The sequence below is a fragment of the Fundulus heteroclitus genome, chromosome 21 (genome assembly GCF_011125445.2).
Source record: "Fundulus heteroclitus isolate FHET01 chromosome 21, MU-UCD_Fhet_4.1, whole genome shotgun sequence".
NCBI lineage: Eukaryota > Metazoa > Chordata > Actinopteri > Cyprinodontiformes > Fundulidae > Fundulus > Fundulus heteroclitus.
In genome coordinates this window covers 39,214,073-39,229,182 of record NC_046381.1, presented here as the reverse complement: position 1 = coordinate 39,229,182, position 15,110 = coordinate 39,214,073, and the positions used below count along the sequence as shown (strand labels likewise).

At 46.2% G+C, this 15,110-nt stretch overlaps 1 protein-coding gene across 2 annotated transcripts in view; it reads left to right on the top strand.

Annotated features, from left to right (window-relative positions):
• The first annotated feature begins 2,499 nt into the window (after positions 1-2,499).
• LOC118556208 (nascent polypeptide-associated complex subunit alpha, muscle-specific form-like) overlaps positions 2,500-15,110 on the top strand; it is a 35,060-nt gene continuing 22,449 nt past the window's right edge. For both annotated transcript variants that reach the window (XM_036125217.1, XM_036125216.1), the window contains exons 1-2: positions 2,500-3,165; positions 8,683-9,235. In XM_036125217.1, coding sequence (XP_035981110.1) covers positions 8,699-9,235 — 537 coding nt within the window. In that variant the 5' untranslated portion in view covers positions 2,500-3,165; positions 8,683-8,698. The remainder of the gene's footprint in view (positions 3,166-8,682; positions 9,236-15,110) is intronic.

Sequence of the window (15,110 nt, the reverse complement as noted above, 5' to 3'; positions counted from 1 at the left end):
ATGAGCCTCTCTGATTGTTTCCGTTTCAGCAAAATTCTGCAGGCTTAGAATAAAACAAAGTGACAAAAACAGTTTGATCTTAAATTGTGGTTAGGGTTAATATAAATAGTTATATGAAGAAAAGGGGGAAAGGGTTGTTGTGCTTGTTTTCTTCTCATTAAATGGGGAAAGGTGGAAACTGTGTTTGTCCTCGTTTCTCGTGTACTTGGCGTCATTTGAAGCTAAAATCCTATTTTCCATCTTTAAACCGGTTTTATCTTCATCAACAATTCAAAGAATTACAGAAAAATTGAAAACGCTTAAAAGGTAAACATGAAAAAGGACCAAAACCAATTTGCTAATTGGATTCTAAAAGTTACTTTAACTTTTAACTCAAATTGACCGATTAACTTCCTGAAACAAATGTATTTTCTGTTTTAATCTAGACATAAAAGTCACGATAGGCAACACCTGTCTATGTTTCTATTTTATTATTCAGATACAAGCAGAACAAATCTGCAGAATCAACTAACAGTGCAGAAATATCAGGATCCAACATGTAAAAAGTCTCTGTGACTCAGCACGTTGTATTTAAAAACATTTAATTCTGTCCACTAAACAGTCACCTTTACTACAAATATAGATGTGGATGTTCTGTGAAATGAGTATAAGATAAAAAAATATTCTGATAGTGGACTAAAACTGGGTGGAAAAAGTCAAAATAAAAGCTCTTTGGAAAGTCTGAGTCTGATAAAGACCATTTAAAACTATTTGGTAATCCTGTTCAGAAGCACTTTTTGTAATTCTGGGTAAATTGTCCTTCCATTCTGAATGTAGTAAATACATTATGTATTTAGAAAAAGGAAGTTAAAATATTGTTTTTTGTGGGAGCTGCAGGCCTGTAACCAATTGGTCAGAATCCTGGTTCTGCTGTCCCCTACAGACATTTTATACCTAACCTCCTCTGTCCCTCAAGTTCTGGAAAATCATCTTAGCTATTGATTGTTCCACATGGTCTGACGCGCTCGTTCCTTCCTAGTTTCTGCTTGCTGGCTGCGCACTTCAAGTGTTTATGTATCTGGTTAGCTTAGCGGTTAGCTTAGAAGTTAGCTTAGCTGTTAGCTTAGTCAGCTTCGGTGTTAGCTGTTCATTGTAGCTGCTCTCACCGTAGACTTTGGCTGAGAGTCGCAAGAAGTGAACTACGTTCATATTTATGAGAAGGAGAGGAAGGCCTGAGTAGAAAGAAATAAGACCAGAGTAGATTTAGGAGATTTTTAAAACGTGATCCCCCTGAGGAGTGGAAGGTAGCAGAAAAGACGGTCTTGTGCTTGCACAGTTATTCAAAAAGGGGCTTGGGAAAACTTCCGGAGAAATCGCTGACCCAAGCTTTAAATAGTTGAAATAAAGTCTGGCAGCTTAGAAATAAAAAAAGAGATTAATGTTCAAGAAGACTTTTGCCTAATAGATTATTTCAGGTGATATTAGCTTCTATAGGTAAAGAAACTCACACCTTCAACTTTTTATTTTAATTTTTTTAAATAAATCCTTCAAGCAGGTTTGCTTTGTAAATGCTCCGACTGAACAGTGTCAGTTTTCTAATATAGTTTATTAATAAAGAGCCAATTAGCACCAGATGTCCTCTCAAGGCCGTTTAGGAGCCAGACATGAGTGGATATGCCTCCTCCTAATCATGCACGTGGCGACAGTGGACAGCAAAAACCTATTTTTCAACAGGAAGGAGCCTCCAGCAGAACCTGGATCAGCCCTCCTCTCCTCCCGTCCTGCTGATACCAGCCGCTCACATCGCTCACCTGCCTGTCCGCCCTCCAACGCTCGTCATTTCCTGGATGGAAGCAAACAAACAGACGGCATTACAAAACCATTCTGAAGCACTGTCTGCCAAACTCCTGGAGCTCCTCCATCACCACCAGCAGTAAGGATCCACCTCCACCTGTGAATGTATCTCCCCTCATCTCACAAACAATAAACTTACTTCTCCTCCTTGGTGTCCAACCAGAAGATCCTCCTTCCTATTTATCACGTTTCAATAAATCTTTCTAACCTTCAGAGTCTCCAAGCTGCCATGACTTCATGTCTTTCTGTGTAAACCATCTCTCTCCTTCTAATAAATGTAAAAATCCTGCATTTCCCACATGTTTCATAAAGTCTAGACTGTAGGAGTCAACCCAGGTAATCTGGACCAGCATTTAAATGATCCAGCTGCTGATTTAATCACAGAACTACTTTCTGTGACACAGGAAACTAAAGAATTAAGAGTTAATCTTTCTGTATCACAGTTTTCCAGGGGCTCCGTCCTAACCAGCATCATCAGGCAGACCTGGAACTCCAGGTTTACTCTGCGGAGCTGCGCTCAGCCACATGTTTAGTGTTTTAACGCAGCTGAGCATCCTCTGCGTATTATTTATTCATTAACAGGTTACTCCGGCTCTAATTATGTAGGTAGTGGTGCTGGTGCGCATGCGTATGACCCAGCACAGGACTGTGGTCGGTGCGTGGATTATTCGGACTGTAGCTCCAGCTCCAGCGGACGCGCAGAGCGCAGCCGTGAGGTTCCGGTCCTCCCGGGCTCTGTGTGGTGCTGTCTCTCCTCTCTCCGGCAGATCCCAGCCGCCTCCATCGCTCTCCACCAGCAGGACACCGAGCAGGCCCCTCACAGCCGCTACACGGTGGCCCCCAGCCCGGCTCATTCCAGCCGCTCACCTCGGCAGGCGAGACTGCTGCTGGGTCCCCGGAGACCCCCCCTCCCCTCCACCCCCCTCTGGAGGCCAGCTTGCCGGATAGCGCCGCGGCTACGAAGCGGGGCTGTGATGGAACCATAAACAGAGCGCGACACGCACGCACACGCGCACACAGACGCGCCACAGCCGGGCCCGGATCGCGCTTGAACTTGGCCCTTTGGCCCCCCCTGTGTGAGGGCAGGGGCCGCGGAAGCGTCGCCCCTCCGTGGCGCCGTGGGGAGGTTATTGTCTGTGGAAGGCTGACGCGCTCTTCGCAGCGGCCCCTGCGCTGTCAGACGAGGAAGTGAGCTTCACACACGCCCATCGGAGCCTGGCGAGGCAGCGCAGAGCCGTTCATCAGATAAGAGCCGCCGACTCGATCAACATGCGCTCGCCTTCCGATGGAGAGCTCCGGGAGTGAGCTGCGCCACGACGCCGATCTGTGCAGGTAGGTGAGCGGACCGCGTTACGCAGAGCGCAGGCTCTCCCTGGATGTTTCCACCGCCAGACTTCAGCACCGCGGAGGCCTGGCTCCATCTTTTTTCTGTCTTTTCTCTGATAGTCACATGCACGCTCTCTGGCCTAACTGTCACCAGCGCGCAGGGCTGCAGCTCACACGATAGCGCGGGGCCAGATGTCAGCATCTGGAGCGGCACCTGTCCGCCTGGGGATGGGGAGCCCAGTTAACCGACCAGGCTGCACACATTTGGACCCGGGGAGACCCCATCGATGGGATCCGAACCCGAGTTCTCCCCCGTTTCAGGGGGTCTGGATCGGGGTCCTCCACCTGCAGAGGCACCGCGGCTCACACCTGCTCATCAATTCCTTATTAAATCACCGAGCTGGGCGTTAATGTGACGTTTTAAAGCGAAATATCTCCAGTTTGCGCGTTAAAACAAGTGTTCAGCTCTACAGCGAGACAAAACAAGTTTCTGCATGCAACATGTGCAGAAAATCGCTCTTAAACCTGAAAAATAGCCTCAAGCACACAATGTAAAGTGATATATGTTTTATTCTTACACTACAACAGAGTAAAGATGCATTGTGCAGCTGCAGTCCCTGCCGCAGGTAGAAATCAAGATAAAGGTGTAGTGGAAAATAGTGACAGTTAAATTAACATATGTAGATAAAATACCTTCCAACACCGAGCGTTAAACAAAGCATACACACAATGTTAACCAGAACATACACCCAAGTTATTTCAGGTCCAATAATTATTGGTTTGTTAAAATCTATTTTCTTTTTGCTCCCCTGAGAAAAGTTGTACAGTTGGTCATTTGTTTAGTGAGTAGGCGGTTCGTTCCTGTCTTTTATGGACCTGTAAGGAAAAAGCTGGATTCCCATCTGCTGGTCGACCTTCCAGCTCTGCTCGTCTGCTCAGAGGTCTGGAAAACGGACAACCTGAGAGATGGAGGCGACAGATGCTGGAGGGATTTTTAAACTTTAAATGGTTGTTTAAACGCGCGTCAGAAAAAGAGATTACTTTTTCCAAACTTAACTTCTTACACTGGTTCAGGATACAGCTGTGGTGCTCCTGTCTTGTCCTCATGTTGATGGTTGGTAGAGCTTGATTAGACAGAGAGTCCAGATGTTTTTAAGAAAAAGGACACGGTCAGAGCCTAAAAGAAGGTTCTAGATGCTCTGAAGTCACGACAAAAGGTTGCAGGATGATATCTTAGTGTGCAAAAGACGTTTTTCCAACATTTAAAGCCAGACAGAAATGTTCTCCAGGCCAGCTGATAATTTAGCAGCTATTTAATTCACATTCTTCCCACATGCATAGATAACTGCATCATCTGCGTACATCTTGATCGTTGGTATTCTTTTAGTGCACAAGGTGAACTGCACACATCATCTTGTCTTTAAACCGTAATCAAGTTGTTTAAAGTCAGAGAAATGACCAAAGAAATTATACATTTGAGGGGAAAATTGTGATAAAATTTAAATAAATTGAGATGGATGGATGGATTATATTTTATTTTACTTTAGAAAAACCATAAAACATAGAAAAAACAAGAATAAACATGCGTTAGAACAATGAAATGAAGATTCAGCAGTCTGGACCCTCCATAAGGACCTTTGGGGGCAGGAAGACCATATATGGAGTGATGATGACTATAATCTGGATCAGCGTGTTGTTGTAAGCAACAAATCAGGTTGTCTTCTTATCCAACGCGCTGAATCAATGCGTGGCAGCTCATGGCGGCAGCGCAGCAAACCAACACAGCGTCGCCAGGCCAGAGAACAGGAAGTGGTGACAGATTCACTGTTTGACAGGTGAAAGAGTCGCGCTGGAGGTGTTACGACTCTTTGTGAAGCCCGTCTGCAGCAGACATCCACTGCTGCACAAAGCAGCGTGGATGTCTGCGTTTTCAGCTGCGATCAGACGACCAGTGGTCTACAGCATGTTAACAGCTCACGTGTTGTTGAGCAACCCCTGCCGGGACCACATGGCTCCCCCACAGGCCTCATCGGTCGTCTCTGAGCTCAGGCTGGAGCTGAAAGGCGTCGCCGCTCTCATCTGGGCTGGCCACTAACTAACTCAGTACCTACAGTTCACCATCATCGCTCCTCTGCAGCATCCAGCTGCGTGCCTGGCTCACCTTTCTGGATTTTCACACTGATGTCTTGACTTTGGACATAACTATTGAGAGCTACAAGCTCTAACACAGCAGACAAGGGAAATATGTAAAACTCATGAAAATGGGCTTTAGGCTCAAGTGTCCCGTGACGGTTTAATGCATGAAGGATGGAAATAAAATGCTAAAAGTTGATAAAAGGCAGCAGGAAAGAAAAACCACCAGCTGCAGCCAGACAGGTAAATAAGCTGCTGGGAACAGGAACTGGGAGGATATGCAGTATCTACACGGTTTGGAGACTAACGAGGCCGTCTGATTGGACGGACCGCAGGAGTAAACGGCTCCTAACAGACCTTTTCTCCCCGCCTCCTGGTAAAAACCTGAAGTTACACCTGAGCTGCCAGCCGTTGACTGACTTCAGATATGCACTGCCTCATGGAGAAGCTACATCTGCATGCATGCATGCATCTGTGCAAACGCTGCATGGGTTATAGGAGCAACACGGAGCATGAAGCCGTCTGCATCGTTCAAACATCTCAGCAGCTAAAGATGCTCCAGCTGCTCCGTCTGCACCAATTATATCACCTTCAGTTATAAGAAAAAAACGTGTTGGCTTCATTAAGAGTTTATGTTTTACGTTTTAATGTCTAAATGAAGTAATTTCTGCGGTTTTCTGAATAAAAATGAGTCATCTTTGTGATCACTCAGCATGAAATGCCAAGTCAGGCTGCAAAGCAGCTTAACGCCACATTGGTGAATCAGAAACCACAACATCAGGTTTAGTTTGTTCTGGAAATCATTACCAGCTACTAGGATGAGTCCAAACTCTTCTTTAGAGTTTGTTTTCATGCTGGCAGCAGAGCGTTGACTTAAATTTCAGCCTTTTATCGTGAAAACATGATTAACCAGAGGAAAAACATCACTGTTTATTATTCATAAAGGAGCACAAAACGTATCAAAACTTGTATTAAAGGTGCTGATGTGGGAAGATGTGAGCTAAAAGAAACTAAATTAAAAACCACACCAATCATTTAGAACCCAGGTAACTTTTTTTTAACATTTTAAGGCGGTTCTGAAGGTCCGCCACAGTTTTCTTCTCACATTTTCCTAAAAACGAGGAGGTCAGCGACGGATGAAACCCGTAAACCAGCCGCTGCCGGTTGTTTTCAGCGCCGCGGCGCCCGGCGAGTGATTCATCGGCCGCCGTCGCCGCGGTCTGCTCGGTGACACCCGACACCGTCAGTGTAAACTTCAGCCACGCGTTCTGGACCCGCGCCAGAGGAGCGGTTAACCCCAGACAGAGAAGAAGTCCCCCGACACCAATAACAACCCAGTCTGAGGCCAGTCTGAGTCCCTGGGGGAATCAAACTACCATCCTGACAGGGATTCAGGAGCAGAAACAGACGCTGGTGGATTACAGAGCAACGATTAAAACAAATAATGTGCCAGCAGGAAGGAGCTGATTAATGGGTCACCACTCCACGTCTGTCCTCCTCCACCTGCACCGGGTCTGAGGAGACGGAGCTGGGCTTCCTGACGGCTGATCTAACGGCCTCCAGCTGCAGATAACAGGGTTCCTGCGGATCCTTAAAAAGTCTTAAAAGGCATTGAATTCTGTAACATAAAACTAAGGCCTTAATTGGCATTAAAATGTATTAAATCAATCTTTCTTAGGTCTTAAAATTGTTACCAGGTCATAAATAGGATTTTATTTTTGTAATCCTTACCAAACAGTAAAATAATTGACACAAATATATGTTTTTTAATCTACAGAATGGCTCAATGTAACCATTAATGGTTCAGTCCCGATAGCGGAACCAATAAAAACTGTTGCGGTCGGACCATAGCTGCGAAAAACTGTTGCCATGGTTATGTTGTGGGTTTTTAAAGCTGATTTATAGTTTATTTTAGTAGGGAACAAAACAAAGTTTGTCAATTCAGTTCAGTAGTTGTTAAAAATAAATGTGTAATTTGTGGGTTTTTTTAGCTTTATTCCTATATGGAATGTTTTTCAAAATTTTAAACATGTCTACTGGGCCAGAAGGTAATGGTTTATGTTAAAATAAACATTTGGGTGAAGTTGTCGCAACCAGGTTTTTCTTGTTTATGGTGAATTTGGTCTTAACTTTTTATTTCAAATGGCATTAAAAAGTCTTAAAAAGTCTTGAATTTAACTTGCCTTATGCTGTAGGAACCCTGGATAAGACGCTGCTCCACAGAGGAGGCCCTTCAACATAGACCCTCCTGTAGAGAGCATCAGGGCGGGGTCTCCAGCCCAGTTCATTGTTCTGGTGGACATCCAGGTTCTAGGAGTCCACTACCGGTGTTGGTGAGGTGGATCTGGACCTGCAGGAATCCTCCATCAGCTCCTGTCTGCTGCTCTGTAGTCTACGTGTCCATGTTAACACACCACCAGCTGCTGCTGCACATGAAGCTGAAAGAGTCATAGAAGAACATGTTAACTCCCTGAAGTCCATCAGTCTACCAGAGAAGGTTGGTTCCCACAAGGAGAACATCTGAGCAGCTGCCAGTCTCACCAGGAGAGGCTGTTAGGACCATAGACGTAATATAAGAGTAGAGTAAACCAATCAGAACGCCTCACACCAGCTGCCAGGCATGGTGGTGGAGGGGTGATGATTTGGGCTGGTTGGGGTTCCCTGCAGGCATTAATGGGTCTCCTAAGTTGAAGCTCGGTTCAGACTGGGCCACCAACAGGAAACTGATCCCAGCCTCAGAAACGGATCTGAGAACCGAGGGTTTTGGCCTAGTCAAAGTCAGGAGCTCGGCCGTTTCTCCACATGTGAGGAACCACTGCTGAGGGCGGTTCTCCTGCTGGATGATGGGGTGTGTTTAGTTTACAGATGTTGTGGTCCAGATGTTGTGGTCCAGATGTTGTGGTCCAGATGTTCTGGTCCATATGTTCTGGTCCAGATGTTTGTGGTCCAGATGTTCTGGTCCATATGTTCTTGTCCAGATGTTGTGGTCCAGGTGTTCTGGTCCACATGTTCTGGTCCAGATGTTTTTGGTCCATATGTTCTTGTCCATATGTTCTGGTCCAGATGTTGTGGTCCATATGTTGTGGTCCAGATGTTGTGGTCCAGATGTTCTGGTCCAGATGTTCTGGTCCAGGTGTTCTGGTCCAGGTGTTCTGGTCCAGATGTTTTGGTCCAGATGTTCTGGTCCAGATGTTACGGTCCAGGTGTTCTGGTCCAGATGTTACGGTCCAGGTGTTCTGGTCCAGATGTTCTGGTCCAGGTGTTATGGTCCAGATGTTCTGGTCCAGGTGTTATGGTCCAGATGTTCTGGTCCAGATGTTAGGGTGAAAACCTTTTGTGTTGTCAGCAGATCTCCAGGATGATTAACGAGCCTCTTTCTGTCTCTCTCAGTGTGTTCCAGTGTTGAATGATGGACAAGGAGCTGGTTCAGCAGAGCCAATCAGAGCCGGCCACCAATGGCCCCGCCCCCTCCACCCCCACGACCCCCACCCCGCCACGCCTCATTCCCAACCCCATGCTGCTGGACTCCCCCGCGCCCACGCTAACCCCCACCACCTCCTCCCCCCCGCCCCCCCTCACCCCGGCCCCCTCCGTCTCCTCGGGCCTCGGCTCCAAGGTGGCGTCGGTGGGCGGGGCTCTGTCCCCTCACATCCTGGTCCCAGCTCCGCCCAAACTCACCTCCACGGCCGCCCCCGCCCTGCGCACGTACTCCCGCCCCATCCTCCCCTCCCCGACCACCAAGGCGCCTCCTTCCACGCCGGCCTCCTCCTCCTCCTCCGCTGCCACGGCGGCCGCAGCTCCAGCCCTGCCCTCCTCTTCGTCCGCCGTCACGCACATCAGCACCACGCCCTCCACCAGCCTGACCAATGGGAACTCCCGACCCGGGCCCACCTCCACGCCCATCACGCCGTTCCACACCCCGGCCAGCCCACCTGGCAGACAGGTGAGTCTTCATCGTCCGTCCTCCTGCCCCCACAGGCAGCGGTTCCTGCTGCAGGGCTCCGTGTTTCATGTGATTCAGAGATCCAGTGATCCAGTGATCCAGAGATCTAGTGATCCAGTGATCCAGAGATCTAGTGATCCAGAGATCTAGTGATCCAGTGATCCAGAGATCTAGTGATCCAGAGATCCAGTGATCTAGTGATCCAGAGATCTAGTGATCCAGAGATCTAGTGATCCAGAGATCCAGTGATCCACTGATCCAGAGATCTAGTGATCCAGAGATCCAGAGATCCAGTGATCCAGTGATCCAGAGATCTAGTGATCCGGAGATCTAGTGATCCAGTGATCCAGAGATCTAGTGATCCAGAGATCCAGTGATCTAGTGATCCAGAGATCTAGTGATCCAGAGATCTAGTTATCCAGAGATCCACTGATCCAGGCTGGTTTAAGGGTGAAGTTTTAACCAGATGTTCAGGTTTTGTTGATATTGGATGAAGTAGCGTCAGGTTTGGGTCTCCTGGGAGTTTCTGAAGAGCAGAAACGGCTCCTAAGACTCCAGAAACCAAAAATAAAAACATCTAGATCTGAAAAAGACATTAAAATGAAAAGTAATTCTTCAAATCAACTCTTTTTTTAAAAAAAAATGTTAACCAATTTAATCAACTAGGCAAGGCAGATTTATCTGTATGGCACATTTCAGTACAAAGACAATGCAAAGTGCTTTACATGATTAAAATATAACAAAATAAAACACGGTGAAAACAGAAACTTAAAGCAAACATTAAAAACAGTTGGACTACAAAGTTACACTATTGATGTTTCAGTAAAACATTTTAACTAGAACAGTTAAAATCCTAAACAAATGTGTTTTAATCTTGATTTAAAGGAACTCAGGCTTTCAGCACTTTTCCAGTTTTCTGGGAGTTTGTTCCAGATCAGCGGAGCATAGGAACTAAATGCTGCTTCTCCGTGTCTGGTTCTGGTTCTTAGTCTTAGTGGAAGTACTTCAGAACCGGGTCCATGTTCTCTACGTTCTTAGTCTTAGTGAGGACTTCAGAACCGGGTCCATGTTCTCTACGTTCTTAGTCTTAGTGAGGACTTCAGAACCGGGTCCATGTTCTCTACGTTCTTAGTCTTAGTGAGGACTTCAGAACCGGGTCCATGTTCTCTACGTTCTTAGTCTTAGTGGAAGGACTTCAGAACCGGGTCCATGTTCTCTACGTTCTTAGTCTTAGTGAGGACTTCAGAACCGGGTCCATGTTCTCTACTTTCTTAGTCTTAGTGAGGACTTCAGAACCGGGTCCATGTTCTCTACGTTCTTAGTCTTAGTGAGGACTTCAGAACCGGGTCCATGTTCTCTACGTTCTTAGTCTTAGTGGAAGGACTTCAGAACCGGGTCCATGTTCTCTACGTTCTCAGTCTTAGTGAGGACTTCAGAACCGGGTCCATGTTCTCTACGTTCTTAGTCTTAGTGGAAGGACTTCAGAACTGGGTCCATGTTCTCTACATTCTTAGTCTTAGTGAGGACTTCAGAACCGGGTCCATGTTCCCTACGTTTTTAGTCTTAGTGGAAGGACTTCAGAACCGGGTCCATGTTCTCTACGTTCTTAGTCTTAGTGGAAGGACTTCAGAACCGGGTCCATGTTCTCTACGTTCTCAGTCTTAGTGAGGACTTCAGAACCGGGTCCATGTTCTCTACGTTCTTAGTCTTAGTGGAAGGACTTCAGAACCGGGTCCATGTTCTCTACGTTCTTAGTCTTAGTGGAAGGACTTCAGAACCGGGTCCATGTTCTCTACGTTCTCAGTCTTAGTGAGGACTTTAGAACCGGGTCCATGTTCTCTACGTTCTTAGTCTTAGTGGAAGGACTTCAGAACTGGGTCCATGTTCTCTACATTCTTAGTCTTAGTGGAAGGACTTCAGAACCGGGTCCATGTTCCCTACGTTCTTAGTCTTAGTGAGGACTTCAGAACCGGGTCCATGTTCTCTACGTTCTCAGTCTTAGTGAGGACTTCAGAACCGGGTCCATGTTCTCTACGTTCTTAGTCTTAGTGGAAGGACTTCAGAACCGGGTCCATGTTCTCTACATTCTTAGTCTTAGTGGAAGGACTTCAGAACCGGGTCCATGTTCTCTACGTTCTCAGTCTTAGTGAGGACTTCAGAACCGGGTCCATGTTCTCTACGTTCTTAGTCTTAGTGGAAGGACTTCAGAACCGGGTCCATGTTCCCTACGTTCTTAGTCTTAGTGAGGACTTCAGAACCGGGTCCATGTTCTCTACGTTCTTAGTCTTAGTGGAAGGACTTCAGAACCGGGTCCATGTTCTCTACATTCTTAGTCTTAGTGGAAGGACTTCAGAACCGGGTCCATGTTCTCTACGTTCTCAGTCTTAGTGAGGACTTCAGAACCGGGTCCATGTTCTCTACGTTCTTAGTCTTAGTGGAAGGACTTCAGAACCGGGTCCATGTTCTCTACGTTCTTAGTCTTAGTGAGGACTTCAGAACCGGGTCCATGTTCTCTACGTTCTTAGTCTTAGTGAGGACTTCAGAACCGGGTCCATGTTCTCTACGTTCTTAGTCTTAGTGAGGACTTCAGAACCGGGTCCATGTTCTCTACGTTCTTAGTCTTAGTGAGGACTTCAGAACCGGGTCCATGTTCTCTACGTTCTTAGTCTTAGTGAGGACTTCAGAACCGGGTCCATGTTCTCTACGTTCTAAGTCTCAGTGGTGATGTAGAGCTGTGTGTCGTCTGCATAGTGATGGCAGCTGATGATGTTTTTTTAGCTTTCATCCTTGAATCTCTGCCTTGCTGCTAATAAATAAAATAGACGGTATCTTCAGTGAAACAGCTTCATAACTCTTAAACGTTTTTCACTCTTACAAGCAGAAACTTCAGTGAATGTCGTTGGGATTTTAGATGAAAGACACAAAGTAGAACACAGCTGTGCAGTGGAGGAACATGCTAACCTGCTTCTAGAGCCGCCGTTTGCTGCAGCTGCAGCTTCTCTTCTTCTCGCCGCTTCATGATGAAGACCAGGTTTGTGGCGTGAAGAGCTACCAATGTCTCAGTTGGCAGATTCTCCCACCTGAGCTGTGCATCTCTGCAGCTCCTCCAGAGTTAGCCTGGGCCTCCTGGCTGATGTCCATGTCCTGGTAGGTCTGCAGGTGCTCCATCCTCTCTCCAGGTCCAGATTGATCAGAGTTCTGGATGTTGTTGTAGAACCTGACCTGCTGTAAACTGGACCAGAACCTCCTCTCTAAATTAATTAAATTTAGGTCTCTGGTGACTATTTTTATAAATGCTGAAGTTGGTTATGCACTAATCCAGGGGTGTCAAACTGATTTTGGTTTAGGGGCCGCATTCAGCTTAATCTGATCTCCAGAGGGCCACACGAGTAAACTCATTGCAAGATTAAATAGAACTAATAAAAGTGGACTTGTTGTTGATTTTTATATTAAGTTATTTTCACTTTTACAGAATATATTATGAATAACCTCAGCGTTTTTAAGAAAAGTTTGTGCAATTTCAACAATACTTTTACTCAGTTAAACATTTACTTGTGCATTATGCATAAGAACTGATCACAGTGATTATACAATGTTGAAAAACATTTATTCACATTTTTTGGAACTTAAAAACACTGTCCTGCATGACAAAATACATCAAACAGATAAAAATTAAGAAATGATTTGAATTTTTCCACACCTGAAGCTTAATCTGCTAATTAAAACACAGCGCCCCTCGTGGACAATATAGGAACTGCATATTTTCAATTAAACGAAGTACATGTTGTTTTCAATAATTGTTTTATCATTCTCTTCCTTTTATCTTGTCCATTTGTGAAAGTCAAATCTGATGAGCTCTTTGTGGCATCTTATTGCCACATTGCCAGACTGCATTTATCCACAGGGCCGGACTAAATTGTTCGGCGGGCCGGATCCGGCCCGCGGGCCGTATGTTTGACACCCCTGCACTAATCGTTCTCATTAAATCCCGTTAAACTTTGTGGTTTGTTTGTTTTTGAATGATAAGAACAAAAATGTCTGCAGCTTTTATTTAAGGAGCGTCAGCAGCAGCAAACAGTCTGATTTTCACAGAACGTCTGTTTAAACTTCAGGTCAGGAGGTTTTCTCCTGAAACCATCAGTCTGGTCTCAGCCTTTCTGAGGAACGAGTCAAGCTGTCGTTCCTAATCTGCCAACACGTTCTCTGCAGATCCAGGAGTAGAACGTCAGCCACCGTCCCTCCTTCTTCCTCCTCCTCCTCCTCCTCCTCCTCCTCCTCCTCCTCCTCCTCCTCCTGTGGACCGTTCAGGGGTTGGGGGGAGTTGGTGGCGTGTTTCAACGGGTCAGACTCTTGTTTGTATTTCCCTCACATGGTCGTCTTGACATCAGATCCCAACATTTCTCAGCGTACGTTCCTCCCAGAGGACGTCAGACAGCTTCAAATGAAGCACATCACATTTCTCTAGAGGTTCTCCCCCATGTGGGGGGGGGGGGGGCTCCACTGCAGCAGATCTCCTCTTAGGAACAAAATCACACGGTGTTTGTCTTTATAAAAGGCAGACGTTCTTATCCATACATTTGTATTTTCGTGCATTTATTACTGTAATGATCTCCTGTCCGGGTCACCAAGGAAAAGTTTTAGACGCCTGCAGATGGTTCAGATCTAGCTGCTGTCATCTTGACTAAAAACTGGGAGATACGAGCTGATCACCTCAGGACTGACATCCTTTCACTGGTCGCCTCGTCAGGTTGGAGCACGTTTTAAGATCTTGATGCTCACCTAAAAAGCTATAAATGGTTCTTCTTATCTATCCGACCTTCTGCACCTCTACGTTCCTCCCCGTCCTCTTCGATCTCAGGTTCTCCTAAAGGTTCCTAAGGCTGAAAGGAAAACTGTAGAGGAGCTTTGTCTCTGTGGATCAGTCTCCCTGCAGACATTCGTTAGACTTGTTCTGTGCAGGTTTTTAAAGCTAAACTGCTAAAACTGTTATGCAGCCTAATTTGATGCCTAAACTATATTGTTTTAATATTGGTGTTTCCTTTAGTTCTCATGTTTTTTAAATTGTATTCTTCTATTTACTACTTTTATCCCCTATTGTTCAGCACTTTGAATGAAAGCGCTGTATAAAGTTATTATTATATAGAGCCGCCATCGTCCTCTGAGTGAAACGCTGTAGCAGCTCTCAGCCGTCCACCGGCGCCGCTAACCGGGTCGGAGCGGTTCTGACTCTCTGTGGTCACAGTTTCCTCTCCTTTCTGCTTTCATCTCACAGCTTCACAGCTTTGCTTCGCTGGCGTAACAAAGCGAGGCTGCAATGTGAGCGAAGACGCTGCATTTTGACCCTGGAGACCTTTTAACAACCCAGAACCCACCGTAGAACCACAGGAGTCCGTAGTTCTGGATCTGTAGTTCTGGATCTGTAGTTCTGGCTCTGTAGTTCTGGCTCTGTAGTTCTGGATCTCCTCCTGCGGCGGCCGCTCCACCCTTGATGTCCCTCATTTGTATTCATGAGGGTTAATAGCAACTTGATGTAAATTCAGCTCTGATCCGTCTGTAACTTCCTCCTAGTTTCCCTCCTGGCAAAAAGACTTTCCATTTACTGCATCACAGGTTTGGGTCAGCGGTTCTCCAGGTTCTCCTTTGGACCGTCTGAGTCTGAATCTTTCCAGGAACCACATAGAAACGATGAGAGCGACTCTGGTGCCGGCTGACCCAGCAGATCACCCTGTAGGAGCCAGCGTCCTATTTCCTGCCTCCCAGACGCCGATAACTGTCGTTCCTACGTTTAACCGGATAAACGGATGTTTTTAGCAGCTGCTGGAAGCAGAATCACCAACAAAGATGGATTCTCTGGCTGATGTAACGCCGGTTCATC